General features: G+C 42.0%; 1 protein-coding gene across 1 annotated transcript in view; it reads left to right on the plus strand.

Moving 5' to 3' along the window:
- LOC106607558 (glutamate receptor ionotropic, kainate 2) overlaps window positions 1–24,166 on the plus strand; it is a 234,682-nt gene that overhangs the window by 47,985 nt on the left and 162,531 nt on the right. Inside the window, exons 2-5 of the mRNA XM_014204602.3 lie at window positions 11,091–11,258; window positions 12,919–13,176; window positions 20,969–21,150; window positions 21,736–21,789. Coding sequence (XP_014060077.1) covers window positions 11,091–11,258; window positions 12,919–13,176; window positions 20,969–21,150; window positions 21,736–21,789 — 662 coding nt within the window. The remainder of the gene's footprint in view (window positions 1–11,090; window positions 11,259–12,918; window positions 13,177–20,968; window positions 21,151–21,735; window positions 21,790–24,166) is intronic.

Here is a 24,166-nt window from a genome sequence, read left to right on the forward strand (position 1 = left end):
TGAGCGATTCCACATAAGATCCCTGCAGCGCATCCTGGGAATCACCTGGTGCAACCGTGTGCCCCGGACAGAAATACTTGCTAAGACCAACTGCAAGAGTATGGAGACCATGGTCACCCAAAACCAACTTTGCTGGCTTGGTCATGTCATTAAAATGTCACAGGAGCGCTTGCCGTAGAACATCCTGTATGGCCAGCTACATCTTGGCTGGTGGTCTGTATGGGGGCAGATGAAGTGATAAATAGGAAGTTTTAAAGAAAATGTGCTCTTTCTAGGTTTATAGGCACCCTTTCCATTTATTACGATCCATGATCTTGGTTGTTTAACTGATGTCAGAGTTGCATCAGTTCTCTTTGCTGATGGCGCGTTTGACTTTGAATGTGAGTTTGTGTGACCTCAGCTCAGCCTATCAGAGAACTGGGCCGGGGCCGGCCCATCTTAGTAGGGGTGCCGGCCTTTTCTCACGGATCAGCCAACGGCTCATAATAGATTAGTATGGAGTCCAGTTAGTCCCTCGTATTTGAATCCAGATAGTCCCTCACTGTTTTAGTCAGTTTTTTTCCCATTTGATGCTTAGTGAACACAACCATGATATTGAACATCCCATAGTAACTCAAAAAGTATTATAGTTGCATCTAGGGATACTCTAGATGCATCAAATTATGTATGCAACCCTTGGAAAAATGTCCAACAGAAAATTCTACTTTTCTAACTGATGATTTAAGACAGTGACGATAGCTTGGTTCCTCCGTTGGGGTTGTATCATCTGCAGATGTGATTTGTAGTCACGCATCTGCCTCACGCGCCTTGCTCTTTGTCACTGTCACTCAGTGGGGTCCCTATGGTTTCTTGGGTCAGAGGTCATGTGAGATTGTTTCAGTGAAACTGTCCATGGACTGGTGTGGCACTGTGTGGCTTGGAGTCAACTGAAGGTCAGGAATGGTGAAGGCATACGAGGGAACATCTGGCTAGCTCCCTCTTGCTCTCTCTCTCTCTCTCTCTCTCTCTCTCTCTCTCTCTCTCTTGCATATGTGATGTGGTGTACTGGGGAGGGGTTAGAGGGGAGAGGGATTCAGTGTAAGTGTACAGTAAGTGTAAGTCATTCAGGCATTCATACAGACAGACAGGCAGACATACCAAAGATTTTCTTTATTGAGACATCCTCAAGTATAAGCCAACAATTGGCCAACAATTGTTTACACACATACCATGCTCATGAAACCTCCCTAGAGTGACAGAAGAGAGGCAGCGACACAGACACAGACGGATAGAGGAGACAAAGAGAGAAGGAGAGAGGAGAAAGTGAGAGAGAGACAGAAAAATAGGGGAAAAAGAGAGGTGTAAATAAGTGAGAGGAGGGAGAACAGTGAGCTATAGTGAGAACCAGCGAAGAGAGAGAATCTCTGAAATTATTAAGTGTGTGTGTGTGTGTGTGTGTGTTTTTGTGTGTGTGTGCGTGCAAGTGTGTGTGTGTGCTTTTGCGTGCATATATAGAGTATAGCTAGATGTGTGTGTGTGCATGAGTACTTGCACGTGTGTGTGAGACAGATTATAAATAAAGAATGTCCCTGTGAATTAATACTAACTCTAAAACAGCCATGTGAGTTAGGGACAGCTCATTGTTTACTCCTGCTCTGCCCAATTACCTCTGCTGTTTTTAACACTACCACCATAGATATAGCAAATCCGACAGAATGTATTCAGCACTGCTAGATCTGCTCATGCTTTATAGATCAGGTTTACACATTGACTTCTTGCTACTGTAATCTATGTACACAGATCTACAGTATGTACTCTGCTGCATGTGTTAGTTTGATAGAGTCTGAGACAATGCATCATGTACACAGTGTGGTACGTGACGAAGCTGTACAGTGTGTGTGGGCGGAATGTGTGCCTGTGTGTGAGTGTGTGTGTGTGCATGCGTGCGTGCATGCGTGTGTGTGTTTGTTTACTCTATAACAGCTTTATGGCAGTAATTAAAAACAAAGTGATTTGTTCTGGAGGGAGAAACAAACGTTTAATTCAGAGAAGATAGCCTGTCATCTTAGTTGATAATGACACTAATTGGAGGTTGGCTATGATGTTGTTTGTTGCTCTGTTATTATTATTACTGTGTGTGTGTGTGTGTGTGTGTGCGTGCGTGCGTGCGTGTATTAATACCTCACAGAGTAACTCATTTTGGGCCATGTGTTTGGTTATAGGAATGATTTCCTGCATATTGATCGTATGATTTATTTTATTATTCAAATCAAATCACATTTTATTTGTCACATGCTTTGTAAACAGCAGGTATAGACTAACAGTGAAATGCTTACTTCCCCAAAAATGCAGAGGGAAAGAAAATAGAGAAATAATACAACATTAATAACACATAATAATAAAGGTAATAATAAATACACAATGAGTAACGATAACTTGGCTATATACACATGGTACCAGTACTGAGTTGATGTGCAGGGGTACAAGGTAATTGGGGTAAATATGTATACTGTATATAACTAGGAATAAAGATAGACAATAAACTGTAGCAGCAGCGTATGTGATGAGTCAAAACAGTTAGTACAAAAAGGATCAATACAGATAGTCCCAGTAGCTATTTAAATAACTATTTAGCAGTCTTATGGCTTGGGGGCAGAACCTGTTCAGGGTTCTGTTGGATCCAGACTTGGTACATCGATACTGAGAACAGTCTATGACTTGGGTGGGTGGAGTCTTTGATAATTTTTAGGACCTTTCTCTGACACCGCCTGGTATAGAGATGGCAGGGAGCTTGGCCCCAGTGATGTACTGGGCTATACGCACTACCCTCTGTAGGGCATTGCGGTCAGATGCCAAGCAGTGTTTCAGCCAATGAAAGATGCTCTCAATGGTGCAGCTGTATAACTTTTTGAGGATCTGAGGGCCCATGCTAAATCTTTTCAGTCTCCTGAAGGGGAAGAATAGTTGTCGTACCCTCTTCACAACTGTGTTGGTGTGTGTGGACCATGATTGATCCTTAGTGATGTGGACATAAACGAAGTTGAAGCTCTCAACCCACTCCACTACAGCACCGTTGATGTGAATGAAGGCGTGCTCAGCCCGCCGTTTACTGTAGTCCACAATCAGCTCCTTTGTGATGCTGGCATTGAGAGAGAGGTTGTTGTTCTGACACCACACTGGCAGGTCTCTGACCACTTCCCTATAGGCTGTCTCATTGTTGTAGGTAATCGGCAATCTTAATAATGGTGTTGGAGTCATGCAAGGCCACGCAGTCGTGGGTGTACAGGGAGTACAGCAGGGGACTAAGTAGCCACCCCTGAGGGGCCCCTGTGTTGATGGTCAGCGTGGTGGATGCGTTGTTGCCTGCCCTCACCACCTAAGGGTGGCCCATCAGGAAGTCCAGGATCCTGTTGCAGAGCGAGGTGTTCAGTCAGGTAGAGATTGAAAATGTCAGTAAAGAATATTCTACCAATATTCTTTTGGAATTTAGTCATGTAGTAACATTGGGTATGTATGTGCACTTAGACTTGCTGTAGACCTATTTCAAAGATAGGAAGTGTATAAACGCACGCACGCACGCACGCACGCACACACACACACACACACACACACACACACAGACACACACACACACTATAGCACCCAGAGAGCAAATGCGTGAGACAGAAGTCAGTCAAAAAAGCATGTCCTCTCCTGCTGCCTGGTTACAGAGGCCCCATGTTGGCTGTGTCCCAAATGGCACCCTATTCCCTATAGGGAACCCATAAGGCTTTGGTAAAAAGTAATGTACTATGTAAGGCACTAGTCAAACTCATTCCACGCAGGGCTGAGTGTCAGCTGGTTTTTGCTCTTCCCTTGTACTTGATTGATGAATTAAGGTCATTAATTAGCAAGGAACTCCCCTCGCCTGGTTGAATAGGGTCCCATTTGTGACGCAGGCACTGAATCCCTCCTTAAACCAGGGTTAGAATGGTGATTTACCCCCAGGATTAGTGGTCTAAATTAGCAAGGGATGAGAGAGTGAAAGGCAGAACATTCACTTTCATTGACAGTGCCAATGATGTACTGTACAGTATGAATGTTATCTTTGTGTCCCAAGGCCACAGGAAAACTTTTATTCACTAGAAAGCCATACTGAAGAAGCTCACTTCAAAATGTGTCCTTTCACTGAATTCTATAAACAAGCAATTTAAACAGAGGCAATAGCCAAGTCAACCTCTCTGAACTCCATCTCTCCCATCCTCACAACACAAGCTTATCCTTGAGTGGATCCAGCTAATTGCATTCTCTTTCATACGAGGATAATTAACCATTCGCTTACATTGCAGCTATTCAGTCTATATAAGACCTTAATCGAACGCATATTAAGGGGACAAAAATGAATCTGTTGCGTTGTTACTTTTCATTAAAGAGAATTTGTGGGTTTGAAACAGAAGTCCATTTTTATATTCAATATTTTCTGCTTCAATTAGTATTTCACACCAGTTCTGTCTGTGCTGTTTGAATCATACACCATTCTATGAAACATTGATACACAGTTGGATATATAATTCTAGGAACTGCCTGGATTAGAAATGGTGCTCTATCAAATTCCTTTCATGGAAGTAGATTCCTTAAATTAATTTAATCCATAACCAAAATAATTATAATGCTAATTCATTCATGCATCCTTAGTCTTAGTAGCATGAGAGGGAGTAGAAAGAACCCTTTTACATGGAACGCAAAAGGGTTCTACCTGGAAACAAAAAGGGTTCTCCAAAGGATTATTTTATGGGGACAGCCGAATAAGCCTTTTAGGTTCCAAATAACACCTTTATTTCTAAGAGTGTACTTGTTTCCCCCTCAATGGGGCTTCTGATCTATCTTGCTCTGTGTTATAACTTGGGTTGCACATTTTGGGGAATATTCAAAGGTGAAACTTTCTGCGGGAATTAACGGGAATATATGGGAATTAATGAAAATATATGCAAATAAATATTCATACCATTTAAATGTAGATATTTTTTGCATTGGCTATATATACCATATCATATGAAGACAGAAACATAAACCTTTTACCTTATCATAAGTAGACATCATTGCAAATGATTAAATCCTTCCAATAGAAATAAAATAAAACTTGAACTTTAATTAAATGAGTTGACTCTTCACATGGGATGATTTCACTGAACAACAAAAGAAAGGATCCCCAACGTTTCCCAAAAACGTTTTCAATATACATCTGTAAAATAATGGTCTAGAAACTAAAGCTTTGGTTGTCTTCCTCTCAGGTGTCCATGTCTTCTCCCTGGACCTCCTCAATGTCCACCTCTTGAACATCATACTCTGAGGCCTCATCTTCACTGTCACTTTCCAACCTTGTTGAGGATGGCTCGTTGTCATGCTCAAAAAGCCCAACATTTGCCCGGATGGCCACCAATTTTTTAACCCTTGTATTGGTCAGCCTGTTGCGTGTTTTGGTGTTTGTGTTCCCAAACAAGGGCCAGTTGCGCTCTGAGGCGGCTAATGTTGGTGGGATTTGGAGGATGATGGAGGCAACAGGGGAAAGAGCCTCAGATCCACCAAGTCCCTTCCACCAGGTGGCTGATGAGATATGTTGGCACTACTGCCGTATTGCATCTCCATCCCAAAGCCCTTGCTTGGAAGTGTACTTTGCCAGACTGCCAAGAAACTTTCCCTCATCCAGGCCAAGGTGGCGAGACACGGTAGTGATGACACCATAGGCCTTGTTGATCTCTGCACCAGACAGGATGCTCTTGCCAGCATACTTGGGATCCAACATGTACGCTGCAGCGTGTATGGGCTTCAGGCAGAGGTCTTCACGCTTTTTGATGTATTTCAGAACTGCAGTTTCTTCTGCTTGGAGCAACAGTGAAGTGGGCAGGGCAGTACAGATTTCTTCTCTTAAATGTGCAAGCAGAGTCTGAACATCAGACAGGATGGCATTGTCTCCCTCGATCCGTGCAATGGCTACTGCTATAAGTTTCAGGAGTTTCAGGCTGCTTACCACTCTCTCCCAAAATACATCATCCAGGAGGATCCTCTTGATTGGGCTGTCCATATTGGCAGACTGTGATGTGGCCATTTCTTGGAGAGACTCCTTCCCCTCCAGGAGACTGTCAAACATGATGACAACACCACTCCAACGGGTGTTGCTGGGCAGCTTCAATGTGGTGCTCTTATTCTTCTCACTTTGCTTGGTGAGGTAGATTGCTGCTATAACTTGATGACCCTTCACATACCTAACCATTTCCTTGGCTCTCTTGTAGAGTGTATCCATTGTTTTCAGTGCCATGATGTCCTTGAGGAGCAGATTCAATGCATGAGCAGCACAGCCAATGGGTGTGATGTGAGGGTAGGACTCCTCCACTTTAGACCAAGCAGCCTTCATGTCCGCAGAATTGTCTGTCACCAGTGCAAATACCTTCTGTGGTCCAAGGTCATTGAAGACTGCTTCAGCTCATCTGCAATGTAGAGACCGGTATGTCTGTTGTCCATTGTGTCTGTGCTCTTGTAGAATACTGGTTGAGGGGTGGAGATGATGTAGTTAATTATTCCTTGCCCACGAACATTTGACCACCCATCAGAGATGATTGCAATACAGTCTGCTTTCTCTATGATTTGCTTGACCTTCACTTGAACTCTGCTGAACTCTACATCCAGCAAATTAGTAAATAAAGCATGTCTGGTTGGAGTGGTGTATGCTGAGCGAAGAAAATTCAGAAATCTCTTCCAATACACATTGCATGTGAACATCAGAACTGAACCAGTTGCATACACAGCTCGAGCAAGACATTCATCAGCCTTTCTCTGACTACGTTCCTCCATTTAGTAAAAACAACTTCAGATTCCAGGAGAACCATGAGCTGACACCATGAGGTGTCTGATTCATCATTTTCACCTTGAATAGAAGTAGAGGGACTTTTGTAAGAGGTTGCTTGTTGTGAGCCCTGAGGGAACTTTATACACTTGGCCAGATGTAGCTGCATCTTTGTTGCATTCTTCACATATGATTTGGTACAGTATTTGCAAATGTTCACAGTTTTTTCTTCTACATTAGCTGCAGTGAAATGTCTCCACACATCAGATAGTGCCTGTGGCATTTTCCTGTAATGGTGAGAATAAAATGAGTAAAAAAACACCAAATACAATTCCATGTACAGATAAATAGTTAAGCAGTTAGATTAAACAACTCTTTTGTAAGATAAATGTTTTAAAATGAAATATGTATGGAAACAGGTGAATTAACACCCCTCAGTTAGCAGGCTCAAGCAAGCTAAAACCCACATGATAGAAAAAACTAACTGGCAGAAATTGTTAACAAGTTATAAATGATTTAAACACACTTTGCTGTAGGCTACTGTTTACTAGTTAACAACAAATCATGTATGTCATATAAAATATATTCACCCCACCCAGTACTGTAATCAAAACTTACCAGAAAGCATGTAGTCCTTGGCTCAGACCGTGTAGTAGTGCGGGCTCAATAGCATCTCATTAGTGTGCAAGATCATGAGAATCAGCTGTACATGTGATGGAAGAATGCACTGTGCATGCAGAGGGTTGCAATTCCATTGAATTGGGGATAGTTTAACCAAAATATGCCACAAGACCTAGAATTGCCACATGTGTATCCCACAAAAAAACGGTTCACCGTTATAAGCTAACTGTTTTGAGGAATTTAAGAAAAATTCCCCAAATTCCAGGGCTTAAAACCTGTTGGGGCTAGGGGGCAGTATTGAGAATTTTGAAAAAAAAATATGTGCCCATTTTTAACTGCCTCCTACACCAACTCAGAAGCTAGGATATGCATATTATTAACAGATTTGGATAGAAAACACTCTGAATTCTCTAAAACTGTTTGAATGGTGTCTGTAAGTATAACAAAACTCATATGGCAGGCAAAAACCTGAGAAAAATACAACCAGGAAATGAGAATTTTGTGGCTGTACTATTTTCGAGTCATTGCTAATAGATCACACAGTGACAAGGATTCATTTCGCACTTCCTACGGCTTCCACTAGATGTCAACGATCTTTATAAAGTTTTTTGAAGCGTCTATGATGAACAGATACCGGATGACAAGGAAGAGAAGTTGACGTCCCTGGGATGTCGTCACTTCATTATTGCGCGCACCTGCGCGTTCATGTGAGTTCATGTGAGGCGCGACATTTTTCAAAAATAGTTTTTCAAGACACAGGAGAGGTCGGGTTGAAATATTACTGATGTTTCACGTTAAAAATGGCCCTAAAGTTTGATGCTAAACAACGTTTGACATGTTTGAACGAACGTAAATAGATTTTTTTTTGTTACTTTTCGTCGTGACTCCCCCCCCCCCCCCCCCCCCCGCCCTACTTTTGAGTAGCCTACCGAAGCGCTAACGACATGGAACAACTTGGAGTTATTTGGACATAAATTATGAACTTTGTCGAAAGAAACCACATTTGTTGTGGACCTGGGATTCCTGGAAGTGCCTTCTGATCAAGATAATCAAAGGTAACGGATTATTGACAATAGTATTATTGATATTAGATGGTTACAAGATGGTGCTAACCTGTATATCCTAGCCTATTGTTCTTAGCACAGCACCCCGTTTATTGCAAAGTGTGATTTCCCAGTAAAGTTATTTTGAAATCTGGCAATGTGGTAGCATTTACGAGATGTTAGTCTATAATTCTTTGAATGACAATATTATAATTTACCAATGTTTTTGAATAGTAATTTTGTAAATGTAACCCTGTTCACCGGAAGCATTTGAGGGGAAAAAAATTCTGAATTTCACCGCTACTGTAAAATGCTGTTTTTGGATATAAATATGAACTTGATGGAACAAAAAATGCATGTATTGTATAACATAATGTCCTAGGAGTGTCATTTGATGAAGATTGTCAAAGGTTAGTGCATAATTTTAGCTGGTTATCTACTTTTGTTGACGCCTGTCTTTGAATTGACAAAACATTACACACAGCTATTTTCAATGTACTCTCCTAACATAACCTAACTTTATGCTTTCGCCTTAAAGCCTCTTTGAAATCGGACAATGTGGTTGGATTTAGGAGATGTTTATCTTTCAAATGGTGAAAAATAGTTGATTGTTTGAGAAATTGAAATTATTAGATTCTTGCAGTTTTGAATTTCCCGCCATGGTCTCTTGACAATAAATCCCAATACCGGGATCAGGTCCCCAACAGGTTTTAACCTCCCATGGAAATTTTCCGGAACAATTCCGGAAATTTACCCGAAAGTTTCCGACCCTTTGCAACCCTAATTATAACGCCCTCTCCAAGTCTCTATTAAAGAGACTGTATCCATAGCTTTTCCCCTCTATGCATAGCTTTTTCCCTGGCATGAAAGTGGAACTATAGTACAATGCAGGAAGCACTCATTTTGGGACTCACTGAGCAGGTCAAGTCAATTTGAAGGGGCATGTTGTAACTCCATGCAGGACTCTGTTCTCGTTAGTCACTGTAGCTTTCTAAGATCGCCTCTCTCAGTGATGCAATAGCTTGCAGTCCGATGTGTCAGTTAAGCATTTGTGATGTTCAATCCACAGAAGAATTGTGCATGGTGATGACAATTATCGATGAAGCCTTTAGCTGCTAGGGTCTGTTTCTTCTTCTCTCGGTCACTGCTTTTGCTCCTGCCACTGCTAGGAGGTCTTCTCTTTGTTCCCTCTCTCCCTCTATCTGTCCTCACTCCTTATCTTCCCATCTTCCTATGCTCTTTTGCTTTGGTCTCTCACATCACACTTTCTCTCCATCTCTCTTTCTCTCCTCCTTAAGTATTTCTCCCATTACAGAGTGTCTGGGACAGCGGGCTTTGGTCCTCTTTTATTTGCTCTCTCCCTCACTTCCTCTCACTCACTCCCTCTCTCTCATTCTTCCTCTCACTCCCTCTCTCTTTTTCCTCTGTCTCTACCTACTCTCTCTCTCTCTCTCTCTCTCTCTCTCTCTCTCTGCTATAATTGAATCAATAAACAGGCTTTAATGCTCAGTGAAACTCTTTCAGCTTGGATCACGTCAAACTCTCAGCTCGCCCAGGAAACAAAGCTATGGGGAAGAAACTTTGGACTCCTGAACTCTGGAATGACGCATCTGAAAATGTTTCTTTGAGTTTCATTCATCCTCCCCCTTTAGTCATTCAATTTGAAGTAATGAGTAAAGCTTTTGGGTGGTGCAGAACAGATCTAGTCAGATGTAGTCAAAGTCCATGCTCAGGGGTATGCTATTCCTTTGTTGAATGGTGGACTTTGAAATTTGAGGGGAGTTTACATATAAGTCTTTGGTTGATGGTACTATCATCTAATACATGAATGTTATTGGGATTATTAGGAGGTCTATGGATTATTTATTGAGGTATTTGGATGTTAAACTACTACTACATAATAACCTTATCTGTAATTGTTTTTAGAGTCCTTTCAATACTATACATTAGTTGCTGTCAATTCGGTTCATGATTCTGAACAGCATGAAAGCAAAGCATCTGGACAGCATTTTCCAATCATGGAGATTGTTAATAATTAAAAAGTTCAAAGGGGTTTAGTTCACTACTGAGAGAGAGAGAGAGACCTCCAATCACCATGGTAACTGCACTTCACTGAGAGGTCTGGACGGTGTGGGTGGAAGGATCCTTGGGCTGTTTATGGTAGTGCTAACCGTTAGCGGTCCACGGTCTACAAACTGAACCTCCCTGATAAGGTGTCTGAACTAGAAGGGAGAGAGAGGGAGTCATGACCCCTTAACTCACCTCCCGTCCCCTCCAATTATTGTTAATTACACAGACCAGTAAGTGAATGCAAATGCAGCTCTCCTCAGTTGACAGTCCAAAACACCATAATAAAGCTAGCTCTCTCTCCACTGCTCATATCAATTAACGCATGTCGATTATGACACCATTGTTTAATAGGAAAGGACATGAAGGGAGCTGAGAAAATAATAGTTACAATGTCCTGGGAAAGAGTATGCACAGCTATAATAGCCTTCACAATATCCATCATCTGCCCACACTTCAATGTCACATATGTTGTGTTGGAGGAGAATCCATTGTAATTATGGGAGGAGGAAATTGAGATTTAACCTTGTTATTCTTTCGCCTGTTCTTTTATCCTTCAGGAGGAATATTTGAATCCATCGAAAGTGGCCCGTCGGGAGCAGAAGAACTCGCCTTTAAATTTGCCTTGAACACAATCAACAGGAACCGCACCCTGCTGCCCAACACCACACTCACATATGACATTCAGAGAATAAACATCTTTGACAGCTTTGAGGCCTCCAGAAAAGGTGATTGGCTGAGGAGGATAGGAAGCAGACCTGGGGTGTGTTCATTAGTGCACATCGTAGCAAAATGTTTTGCATCGGTAAACTATTAGCAAAGAAAACAAGCCTTTCTTATTGGATATGTTCAGGTTAGTCCCTCCCTGTTATAGCCGTTTGCTTCTGTTTGGTTGCTAGTGAATACACCCTTGGGTTAAAATAAATTCTGATCGGTTGTTTGAGCCTGCCTGGAGTGTCAGATGGGCGGGGTTAGAATTTTTGGGACAATTCCACAACTAAAGTGCACACAGAATCCAGGTCTGAGAGAGAGAGAGAGAGAGAGAGAGAGAGAGAGAGAGAGAGAGAGAGAGAGAGAGAGAGGAGAGAGAGAGAGAGAGAGAGAGAGAGAGAGAGAGAGAGAGAGAGAGAGAGAGAGAGAGAGAGAGAGAGAGAGAGAGAGAGAGAGAGAGAGAGAGAGAGAGAGAGAGAGAGAGAGAGAGAGAGATTCTTTTACTGTTTTTTTTCAACAGAACATTTTAGTACAAATGGTAGCCAAATGCTGAATTGTGAGTACAATTGATTGTACTAAAATACAATAAACAACAGATATAGGCAAAAATTATGTTGATTGTCAACTGTTCAGCATGCAAACCATGGCTGGGATGGTGCTGTAACGGAACCGTTCAGTCCTGCAGTGGATCAGTTCCAGTTTAGTTGAGGCGAAGGTCTGGTAGGGTGGGAGCATATGGCGGTAGGGATCAAAGTTGTGATTGGAAGACTTCACATGAATTATGATAGATTGAGTAAGGCTCCCTTGTTTATTAATGAATGAATGATTATTAATCTATCATGAAAAAAGGTTATCGTGAATAATTGCAAGAGGGTGGTCTAAATTATACAGGTTGTGATAGTAGGACAGCTACATCTGTTATTAGAATTGTGAATGCTGAGTATCTCTGGGAGTAGATATTTATGTTTGTTAATTTGTTTGTGGGAGATTGTGACAAAAAAATAAGGGTGTCTGTTTTTTTGCGGGCGTGAAATGTGGGAATATACATTTATTGAGAATGACTCCGATTAGCTGTTGAGAATTATTTTGCTGATGCTACCTACAAACTGATTGCATCTGATGTGCTCAATGAAGTTATATACAAGAAATATGGTTATAGTATTTGATTAGAAATGTTGTAATAAGTAAGTGACAAATGGCAACAAAAAAAGTATCAAGTTCAGGCTGAGAACTTATATTATAGTAAGCTTTATAGTCTAATTAGGTAAATCAAGATGCTATGTACTTACTCCAGTGTTGGGGAAGCTGCTCTGAAAATATAGTTTACAAAGCTACTGATTACCTTGCACTGGAACAAGTTAAGCTACACTAAAACTACCCTTAAGAAAAATCAAATTTATTTGAATTGAGTTCAACTACCACCAAGCTACTGCAAAATATAGTTAAATTACTAGTTGAAGTAGTTGAACATGGATACTGGTTACTAGTATCCATGTGATTCAATGCAAAGTGGGACCGATAGTCCTCTTGATTCAATGACATCCATCTTGATCTAATGAGGGATAGACTAGGGTCTTTCTTGATCAGTATTCCCATGGTGAATTGTGTGGACAGTAGAGCTGAGACGAGCCGAAGGCTTCCACCTAAACATAAATCTCTCTGCCTCCTACCCCCCAGCCTGTGACCAGTTGTCCTTGGGGGTGGCAGCCATCTTTGGCCCCTCCCACAGCTCATCAGCTAACGCAGTCCAGTCCATTTGTAATGCCCTGGGGGTGCCCCACATCCAGACCAAGTGGAAGCACCAGGTGTCGGACAACAGGGACTCGTACTATGTCAGCCTCTACCCAGACTTCCAGTCCCTCAGCCGGGCCATCCTGGAACTGGTCCACTTCTTCAAATGGAGGACGGTCACTGTGGTCTATGACGACAGCACAGGTACAGGTACAGATATCTTGGATGATTGATGATGATGATGATGAAGAAGATGATGATGATCAAATGGTGAAAGACAAAAAAAGATATGAGTATAAACTCAAACTGCTACTCAAACACAAACAAACCATTTTATCGGTGTTGTAGGTGTCCGAAAGGTTAGTAGCTTGAATGTTGCAGGTTTGAGTCTTGGGCTGGGCAATAAAAGCCTGAGATGAATTGTCATGCACTTGAGCAAGGTACTTATACCTTGCATAAGTCCAGGGGTTAAACCTGTTAGGGACAGACGTTCCGCTAGCAGAACGCCTCACCAATATCCAATGGTAGAGCGTGGCGCAAAATACAAATACCTCAAAAATGCTATAACTTCAATTTCTCAAACATATGACTATTTTACACCATTTTAAAGACAAGACTCTCGTTAATCTAACCACATTGTCCGATTTCAAAAAGGCTTTACAGCGAAAGCAAAACATTAGATTATGTCAGGAGAGTACCCTGCCAAAAATAATCACACAGCCATTTTCAAAGCAAGCATATATGACACAAAAACCAAAACCACAGCTAAATGCAGCACTAACCTTTGATGATCTTCATCAGATGACACTCCTAGGACATTATGTTATACAATACATGCATGTTTTGTTCAATCAAGTTGATATTTATATCAAAAACCAGCTTTTTACATTAGCATGTGATGTTCAGAACTAGCATACCCACCGCAAACTTCCGGTGAATTTACTAAATTACTCACGATAAACGTTCACAAAAAACATAACAATTATTTTAAGAATTATAGATACAGAACTCCTTTATGCAATCGCGGTGTCAGATTTTAAAATAGCTTTTCGGCGAAAGCACATTTTGCAATATTCTGAGTAGATAGCTCGGCCATCACAGGCTAGCTAATTTGACACCCACCAAGTTTGGTGCTCACTAAACTCGGAATTACTATAAGAAAAATTGGATTACCTTTGCTGTTCTTTGTCAGAATGCACTCCCAGGACTTCTACCTCAACAACAAATGTTGTTTTGGTTCAAAATAATCCATAGTTATATTGAAATAGCTCCGTTTTGTTCGTGCGTTGAGGTCACTATCCGAAGGGTGACGCGCAAGCGCATTTTGTGACAAAAAATTTCAAAATATTCCATTACCGTACTTCGAAGCATGTCAAACGCTGTTTAAAATCAATTTTTATGCTATTTTTCTCATAAAATAGCGATAATATTCCAACCGGGCGACGTTGTATTCATTCAAAGACTGAAAGAAAAACATGGAGTCGTCTCGTGGATGCGCATCTCCAGTGTCATTGTTCCCTGCCTGACCACTCAGAGACTGCAGAGACGTCATTCCACTTTCTGGCACCTTCTGAGAGCCAATGGAAGCCTTAGAAAATGTCACGTTACAGCAGAGATGCTGTATTTTTGATAGAGATGCCACAGAAGGAGAACAAATTGTCAGACAGGGCACTTCCTGTATGGAATCTTCTCAGGTTTTGGCCTGCCATATGAGTTCTGTTATACTCACAGACACCATTCAAACAGTTTTAGAAACTTTAGAGTGTTTTCTATCCAAATCTACTAATTGTATGCATATTGTAGTTTCTGGGCAGGAGTAGTAACCAGATTAAATCGGGTAAATTTTTTATCCGGCCGTGAAAATACTGCCCCCTATCCCAAACAGGTTAAATGTGCTCCTCCCAAAATGTGTATAGGTGCAGAAGAGTAGAACTGTTCTATTCTTTCCCCTAAGAGTTTAGCATTGAGTGTCTAGCCATGAAATCTTTAGCCCCCTCAAAGTCCTCCAGGTGGACTCCACGTCAAAACTGGAGCCCTCTACATGAGTGAGCAGCCCTGAAAAAACACATTGCCCAGAATCACCCTCTCCCCGAGTCTCCTCAGATTAATGCCATGCAGAATGAATGTGAAAGCTGACACCATCCATGAATAAAAGACAGACTCGTCCTTTGAGGGTCCTCATCCACTCCTGTATCCATCTGCCGGATCGCCTGCTGTGACTTTGCAAAGTGGCTCATGATGTACATTTTTACAAGCACAGTAATATTTTACACCGTTGAGTACTGTTATATTTTAACAAGGCCTACTGCATCCAAAGTGAGGGTGCTCATCGACTTGAGAGAGAAGACAACATATCGCAATGTCTGTCTCTTATTTTACGATCCTTCGGAAGGACAAGGTTGTCCACTTCATGGAACGTAATTACTTGTTGAACATACTGTGTTACAAATACATGGGTTGCATGGTGAGTCTATCGCCGAATATGTCCAATTGTGGTTTCTTCAGTTGACGTTCTGTATTTTTGGTCGCAATTTACGCGATAAATTGGTTCATGCCAACTGCCAGCCACAAAAGAAAATCAGCCAGGCTCTGTTACGCCCTCTTCCATATGGTAGCAATAAATGCAGAGGATGCGCACAGTGCAACAATATGACGAAGTGTGAATATTTCTGCCACCCCCACACAGGAAAACGGTTCCAAATAAATTTATGGACGTGTTTAATACGTCTTATTTATACACTTTTGTAGTGTTTGTGAAATGCATATTGTTATGTTTGGTAGAACTTATTTATTTTTCCTTTGCCTCCAACCCCTTTCCATGCGTGGAACGGATGTGGGTGAGGCTAGTTCTACATAGGGGTGCTGATTTAATTATTATTATTATTATTATTATTTAATTTATTCAATGGTGGAACAAGCTCCCTCACGACGCCAGGACAGCGGAGTCAATCACCACCTTCCGGAGACACCTGGAACCCCACCTCTTTAAGGAATACCTAGGATAGGATAAAGTAATCCTTCTAACCCCCCCCCCCCCCCCCCCTTAAAAGATTTAGATGCACTATTGTAAAGTGGTTGTTCCACTGGATATCATAAGGTGAATGCACCAATTTTTAAGTCGCTCTGGATAAGAGCGTCTGCTAAATGACTTAAATGTAAATGTAAATTTAATTTTTTTTCACAAAAGCTCTGACGAAGGCCGTGAGGCCGATACGTAAGTTTATTAAATATCAGTGATACTATCAAGAGCAGTGTGCATTTTCCTTCATCCTGTTTCAACTGTTGCCATGCACCTGCAAAAAGATTGCTCAGATGTGCAAGTGCCTTTTGAATTTTGTACAACTCTTTTTACTAAATTGGTGTCATGAGGTGTCTTACCCTGAATCACACATCGACCCCTAGCTCATACTGTCCTTTCAGAGGGCAATATGAAGCTACTACACCTATTCAATCTGGTTCTATCTACACAAGTGCATAGGGGCTAGATGTTGATTAGGGATTCAGTCTTACCTTTTACAATCAACTGGTACATCTAGTATGACCAAGAGGATAGATTAACCATCAGGATTTATTCTTCGGTGTTCCTTGAAATTAATGGCTCGTGATAGGGTGACCATGTTTTTGTCACATCCATTTCACTTTGCAGAGAGCCGCCACTGTAGCATGGTGACAGTGTATTAACCTTGGCTAAGGTCACGGTGAATGGTCCAACTCACCATCCACTGCAATGAGTCATCTGATTTGCCATTGTTCCACTCCTCCTCATTGTATTTGTCCTTATAGGCACAATATTCTCAATGTAGTGGACTGCTTTTGGACTAAGGCCCATAGGGCTCTGGTCAAAAGTAGTCAACTCTAAAGGGAATAAGGTGCAATTTGGGATGCATCCATTTATCATCACCCTCATCTCCATAACACCGTCCACTAGCTTGCATTGATTCCCCTAAAAAGGGCTCTAGGGAAGGTGTTAGACATTATTTAAAGGTAAGGTTACTCGAAACCAAGCCTGATGATAGTTTCTTCCTCGGGGGAGCATTTTTTAGGTTAACCTCTCTCGGGTATGTCCTAGTCAACAGCCAGTGGAATCGAGTGGCGCGATATTCAAAAACCTTAAAAATGCTACAACTTCAATTTCTCGAAAATATGACTATTTTACACCATTTTAAAGACAAGACTCTCGTTAATCTGACCACATTGTCCGATTTCAAAAAGCCTTTACAACGAAAGCAAAACATTAGATTATGTCAGGAGAGTACCCAGCCAGAAATAATCACACACCCATTTTTCAAGCTAGCATATAATGTCACAAAAACCAAAACCACAGCTAAATGCAGCACTAACCTTTGATGATCTTCATCAGATGACACTCCTAGGACATTATGTTATACAATACATGCATGTTTTGTTCAATCAAGTTCATATTTATATCAAAAACCAGCTTTTCACATTAGCATGTGACGTTCAGAACTAGCAAACATACCGAAAACTTCCGGTGAATTTAGTAAATTACTCACGATAAACGTTCACAAAAAACAAAACAATTATTTTAAGAATTATAGATACAGAACTCCTTTATGCAATCGTGGTGTCAGATTTTAAAATAGCTTTTCGGCAAAAGCACAATTTGCAATATTCTGAGTAGATAGCTTGCCATCACGGGCTAGCTAATTTGACACCCACCAAGTTTGGCGTTCACTAAACTCAGAATTACTATAAGAAAAATTTGATTACCTTTGCTGTTCTTCGTCAGAATGCACTCCCAGGACTTCTACTTCAACCACAAATGTTGTTTTGGTTCAAAATAATCCATAGTTATGTTCAAATATTCTCTGTTTTGTCCGTGCGTTCAGGTCCCTATCCGAACGGTGACGCGCGGACGCATGTCGTGACAATATTTTTTCAAAATATTACATTACCGTACTTCGAAGCATGTCAAACGCTGTTTAAAATCAATTTTTATGCGATTTTTCTCGTAAAATAGCGATAATAGAAAATGGTGTCTTCACGTGCATGTGCGCACCAGTCTCATTGTTCTCAGATCGACCACTATCCAAATCCCCTACTGTTTTTCGCCCAGGGACTGCAGAGTCATCATTCCCCGTTCTGGCGCCTTCTGAGAGCCTATGGGCGCCTTAGAAAATGTCACGTTACAGCAGAGATCCTCTGTTTTCGATAAAGAGGCTATAGAATGCCAAGAAATGGTCAGAGAGGGCACTTCCTGTATAGAATCTTCTCAGGTTCTGGCCTGCCATATGAGTTCTGTTATACTCACTGACACCATTCAAACAGTTTTAGAAACTTTAGGGTGTTTTCTATCCAAATCAAACAATTATATGCATATTCTAGTTTCTGGGCAGGAGTAATAAACAGATTAAATCGGGTACGTTTTTTATCCGGCCGTGAAAATACTGCCCAAGAGAGGTTAACACACCACCTCACAGTGACAGAGTCGGGGTGAGAGAGCCTGGGTGATGTCAACCACACACACACACACACACACACACACACACACACACACACACACACACACACACACACACACACACACACACACACACACACACACACACACACACACACACACACACACACACACACACACAGTCTGTAATCACACAGCTCCATGCTCCAGGACGTTTATCCCTGATTGGAGCCTATCTGACGTTTGGCGGAAAGAACTATCAGAGGGGATAAAATAAAATATTTACACACAGCCCTCTGAGGATCGGGTAGGGAAAGTCAGAAGGCATTATCCAGAGCCCCACAAACATCGGCCCTGACAGTGTGTCCCAAATGCTGAGCTCCCCCCGGAACCATTTTCCGCTTAACGCCTCCCAAGTGTCTCTACGGAGCAAAACAGAGAAGGGAGAGATACCCTGGAGTATGGAATTTGGAAATACCTATCTTACTCACAAAAAACTGTAGTATTTACTTCTAATACGAAAGAACACATTCCTTATTCTTATTTCACAGCAATCCATATTGAAACTCCAGAGGGAGAATCATCCCAACAAAAAAGGTCTGAGTAGTCCAAAAGTGCTTCTTCAAAACCCCTTTCTTCTCTCTCCCAGACTCCGTCCCCATCCCATCAATTTTTAGACCCATGACAAGTAATAATTTCTACCATCAATCCAGCCCTATTTCATCCCAAGGCTCAGAAGTCCTCGGTGGAGAGGAGAAACTCATTGTAATCCCATCAGTCTCTCTCTGAGAGGTTTCAACTGAGTGCGGGTGGGAAAATGAAAGGTGCGGATTGTTGCTCAGTATGAGGCGGTGGTAAGGTTATATGGGGCCTCCCTAGTGGGGAGTAGTCAGGCAAACAGAGGCTCAAATCCGAACAGAACCTTGGGAGAGAGAAAGTGAGAATGGATTGACTGCGGCTTTCCAACACTAACATATTTAAGTCATTCCACGCTAGAATAGAGAGTGGTGTGTGAATGAGCATTTTTAAGGTGCTTCTTTGATGAAGCTGGACTCTGCTGATATATTGACTCTGTATATATTTAAGTCATTCAACGCTAGAATAGAGAGTGGTGTGTGAATGAGCATTTTTAAGGTGCTTCTTTGATGAAGCTGGACTCTGCTGATATATTGACTCTATATATTTAAGTCATTCCATGCTAGAATAGAGTGCAGTGTGTGAATTCTTCGATGAAGCTGGACTCTGCTGATGTAAAGTGCTTTTTGGTGTATGAGAAAGTATGTGTTGAGTTGGTACAGAGCTCTGTTGACAGTTCTTCAGTACTGTATCATGGGTGGCATTCTGAAGTCTTCCATTGACAACACTGAATGATTTGCAAGCGATCAGAAGAGTCAGAATACTGCCCTATGTGTATGTTTGACAAGTGTGAGTGGGACAATCAGATCAACTATGGAAGAGAGAGTGTCACGATCGTTATAATAAGTGGACCAAGGTGCAGCGTGAATAGAGCTCCACATATTTATTGAGGTGAAATTCAAACAACAAATAAATATATGAATGTGCAGTTCGTAGCGCACATAGCACTAAACACAAACAATATCCCACAACGCAGGTGGGAAAAGGACCACACTAAGTATGATCCCCAATTAGAGGCAACGATCATCAGCTGCCTCCAATTGGGAACCATACTCACACCAACATAGAAATTAAAGACTAGAACACCCCCTAGTCACGCCCTGACCTAAAACACCATAGAGAACCCCGAGGGCTCTCTATGGTCAGGGCGTGACAGTAACCCCCCCCAAAGGTGCGGACTCCGACCGCAAAACCTGAACCTGGATGGGGAGGGTTAGGGTGGGCAACTAGCATTTGTGGCGGCTCGAGTGCGGGACGTATCACCCGTTCAGACCACGGATCCGGCCATGAAGCTGGGCTGAACGCCATGCCTGGACTGGACACCGGAGCAGAGGAAGGCTCTGGCCATGGAGCAGGACTGGACGCCGTGCCTGGACTTGGCACCGGTGAAGAGGAAGGCTCCGGCCATGATACCGGCGCAGGAAGCTCTGGGCCGTGGACCATCACTGGAGGCTCTGGACTGTAGACCGTCGCTGGAGACTCAGGGCTGGTGACACACTCTTCAGGGCGAGTGCGGGGAGCCGGCACAGGACGTACCGGCCAGGGGAGGCACACTGGAGGCCTGGTGCGTGGAGCCGGCACAGGTTTCACCGGACTGATGACACACTCTTCAGGGCGAGTGCGGGGAGCCGGCACAGGACGTACTGGGCTGGGGAGACGCACTGGAGGCCTGGTGCGTGGAGCCGACACAGGTTTCACCGGACTGATGACACGCTCTTCAGGGCGAGTGCGGGGAGCCGGCACAGGACGTACCGGGCTGGGGAGGCGCACTGGAGGCCTGGTGCGTGGAGCTGGCACAGGTTTCACCGGACTGATGATGTATTTGGGCTGGTTTATTTTAAAGATTTGCATCTGAACTGTACTCCTTACCAATGACACTTATAGTAATTTCAATGTCATACATATTTTTCAAATAAGGTGTCCATTTCTGGTCTCCAGGTCTTATTCGGTTGCAGGAGCTGATCAAGGCACCATCCCGATACAACATTCGTTTGAAGATCCGACAGTTGCCGGCGGAGACCAAGGACGCCAAGCCACTTCTGAAAGAGATGAAGAAAGCAAAGGAGTTCCACGTGATCTTTGACTGCGACCACGAAATGGCCGCCTGGATCCTGAAACAGGTCAGTGTCTGTCTTAGGTCTTTCTCAGAAGCATTTTGAAATTCAGAGACGGGTTGGACTTTGACAGATTTCTTGGACTTGGAGATGTATTCATATGAATTGGCTCCAGAATGATCCCTCCTTGAATACCTCATACTTCTGGTTTCAGGTGCAGTACCTACAGTTTGGTCATTCATTTCCTGTTCATCTGAATCAGACTCATTTGGATATCTAATTTTCCTCGTTTATCTCCTTTTAGAATATTACAGTTCCATTACTGTGTTTCGATAATGAATGCTCTATGCCAAAATACAGTTTTAATTAGCAACTCTGCCTCTGCTCACAGGCATGTTTGAGACATTATGATTAATCTCTGCCACATTGTTAATGAGAAGTGCTCATATCTGTTACCAAAACACACATTTTCGGGCAGAGTAGATGACATTGTATTGTGTCGAGTGTTCAGTTTGCTAATTATATACAGCATTCCTACCAACATTGCATAAGGTAAGTTGTCCTCCATAAAAATGATTTACTCTGCACTCACACATGCTGTATATTTGTTTATGCACTTTGACCATAGTCAGTATTGTGGTTTTCCCACAGGCTCTAGCCATGGGAATGATGACGGAGTACTACCACTACATCTTCACCACCCTGGTATGTTCACCGACACCTTATTAAAATTTGTTTTCTTCCTGATCACTACTGTGTCCATATTAGGACTGCATCCATGGAAGTTGCTGATGCTGTCCTAATATGGACACCGTAATATGGACACACCTTCCCTGTGGCTCAGTTGGTAGAGCATGGTGTGTGCAACGCCAGGGTTGTGGGTTCGATTTCCACGGGGGGCCAGTACAAAAAAAAATGCATGAAATGAAAATGTAATGTATGTATTCACTACTGTAAGTCGCTCTGGATAAGAGCGTCTGCTAAAATTTAAAAAACGTAAAATGTAGAGGTCACATCATCATCTCCTTTATATTGCCACCTAAATACTTGGTCCTGGTGGCAGTGCATCTACAATGTGCTATTGAAGTCAAAAACATTTATAGACAAAATCCTTTAAAGACCAAGGGTTGAAAAGGATTATAGCTGTCAAAGTATCAGTCTAAACTCTTTCTTCGATAGCATTTTGTTGACTCTTTAACCTCTGGACGGGCTCGGGACGGACATCCAGCGAAAAATCCTATCGACATTAGCATAACAAAATTTAATATATATATTTTTTCAAATATAGGAGTATTTTATATCGTTTTATAGATACACCTCTCCTGAATCGAACCACGTTGTCCGATTTCAAAAAGGCTTTACAGCAAAAGCAAAACATTAGATTATGTTAGAGGAGTATATCGTAAAAGTAGCCACATAGCCATTTTCCGACCAACCACATGCATCACAAATAACCAAAAAACAGCTAAATGCAGCACTAACCTTTGACAATCTTCATCAGATGACACTCCTAGGACATCATGTTACACAATACATGCATTCTTTTGTTCGATAAAGTTCATATTTATATATAAAAACAGCATTTTACATCGGCGCGTGACGTTGACTAACTATTTTCCCTCAAATGCGTCCGGTGAAACAGCGCTACAATTTACTAAATTACTATTCGAAAACATTTTTAAAATGTAATATTGTCATTCTAAGATTTATAGATTAGCATCTCTTGAAAGCACCTGCAATGCCAGATTTAAAAATAACTTTACTGGGTAATCACACTTTGCGATAAAAGGGGATGCGATACTCAGAAAAAATAGGCTAGCAATACAGGTCAGCGCCATCTTGGAACAATCGCATATCAAATCTAGTCTTGTATACTATTGTCAATAATCCCTTACCTTTGATTATCTTCATCAGAAGGCACTTCCAGGATTCCCAGGTCCACAACAAATGTATTTTCGTTCGAAAAAGTGAATCCTTTATGTCTTCTTGTTAGCACGTTCTGAAGGCTGCACCAAAAGTACCGTCGTGCGCGGGACTCCTCTCTTACCAAAATGGATTTTTTTTAAATTTAAGTTTGTTCAAACATGTCAAACCTTGTATAACATAAATCTTTAGGGCCTTTTTCAACCAGAGCTCCAATAACATTCAAGGGGGACGATTGCATTGTCTTTCAAAACGTTTCGAAAGGGGAGGGTAGCCAGGGGCGCCGGCGTCATAATGGTGATGGCCCTCCCCATGTGACCACGTTCCACAGACTCTCATTCTGTCAGTTTTCACAGTAGAAGGCTCAAACCACTTTGTAAAGACTGGGGACATCTAGTGGAAGCAATAGGAAGTGCTCAATGAACCATAGCTCACGGTGTGACTTATAGGCAAAGTGATGAAGTTGAGTCCGCAATTCAGAATTCCACATCCTGTTACGATCTGTCTCGGGGTTTTGACTGCCATATGAGTTCTGTTACACTCACAGACACCATTCAAACAGTTTTAGAAACTTTAGGGTGTTTTCTATCCACAAGTATTAATTATATGCATATCCTAGCTTCTAAGTTTGAGTAGGAGGCCGTTTAAAATGGGCACGAATGTTTTTCAAAAATCGCAGTAGCGCCCCCTATCCTAGGCGACCGTCAAGAGGTTAAACAATGTTTAGCCATTCTCTACCCACCCCCAATCTGTTGTCCAAAAACCTCTAAAAGTTTTTATCAGGGAAACTAAAGCCACTTGATATGTTCGTCTATTCTGATTCATGGTGGAGATTGAAGTTCTCCAAAGTTCCTTTGATCCACCAAAGAGTCCTGCTGTTCTCACTGGATGAAAAGCCTGTCTCTCCTGGATGGAGAGTGATAATGGAATTTATAGGTTCAAGGTTTTGACTAAATGATTCCACCCTGAAAATGTATAAATGTATAATTCACTAATGTGTGTGCATAGGACAAGTTAAGAAAAAGAGGAACTGTTAACAGACAGCTTGTGGTAGACAACTTGTGACCACTGTGAAACTGATAACAGGAAGTAGATTTCCCCACCTAGGGAGGGGAGAAACCTTTAGGCTTGCAGTAGATTATGTAACATGGGGCAGGAT

Source organism: Salmo salar, chromosome 06 (assembly GCF_965601325.2).
Source record: "Salmo salar chromosome 06, fSalSal1, whole genome shotgun sequence".
Lineage (NCBI taxonomy): Eukaryota > Metazoa > Chordata > Actinopteri > Salmoniformes > Salmonidae > Salmo > Salmo salar.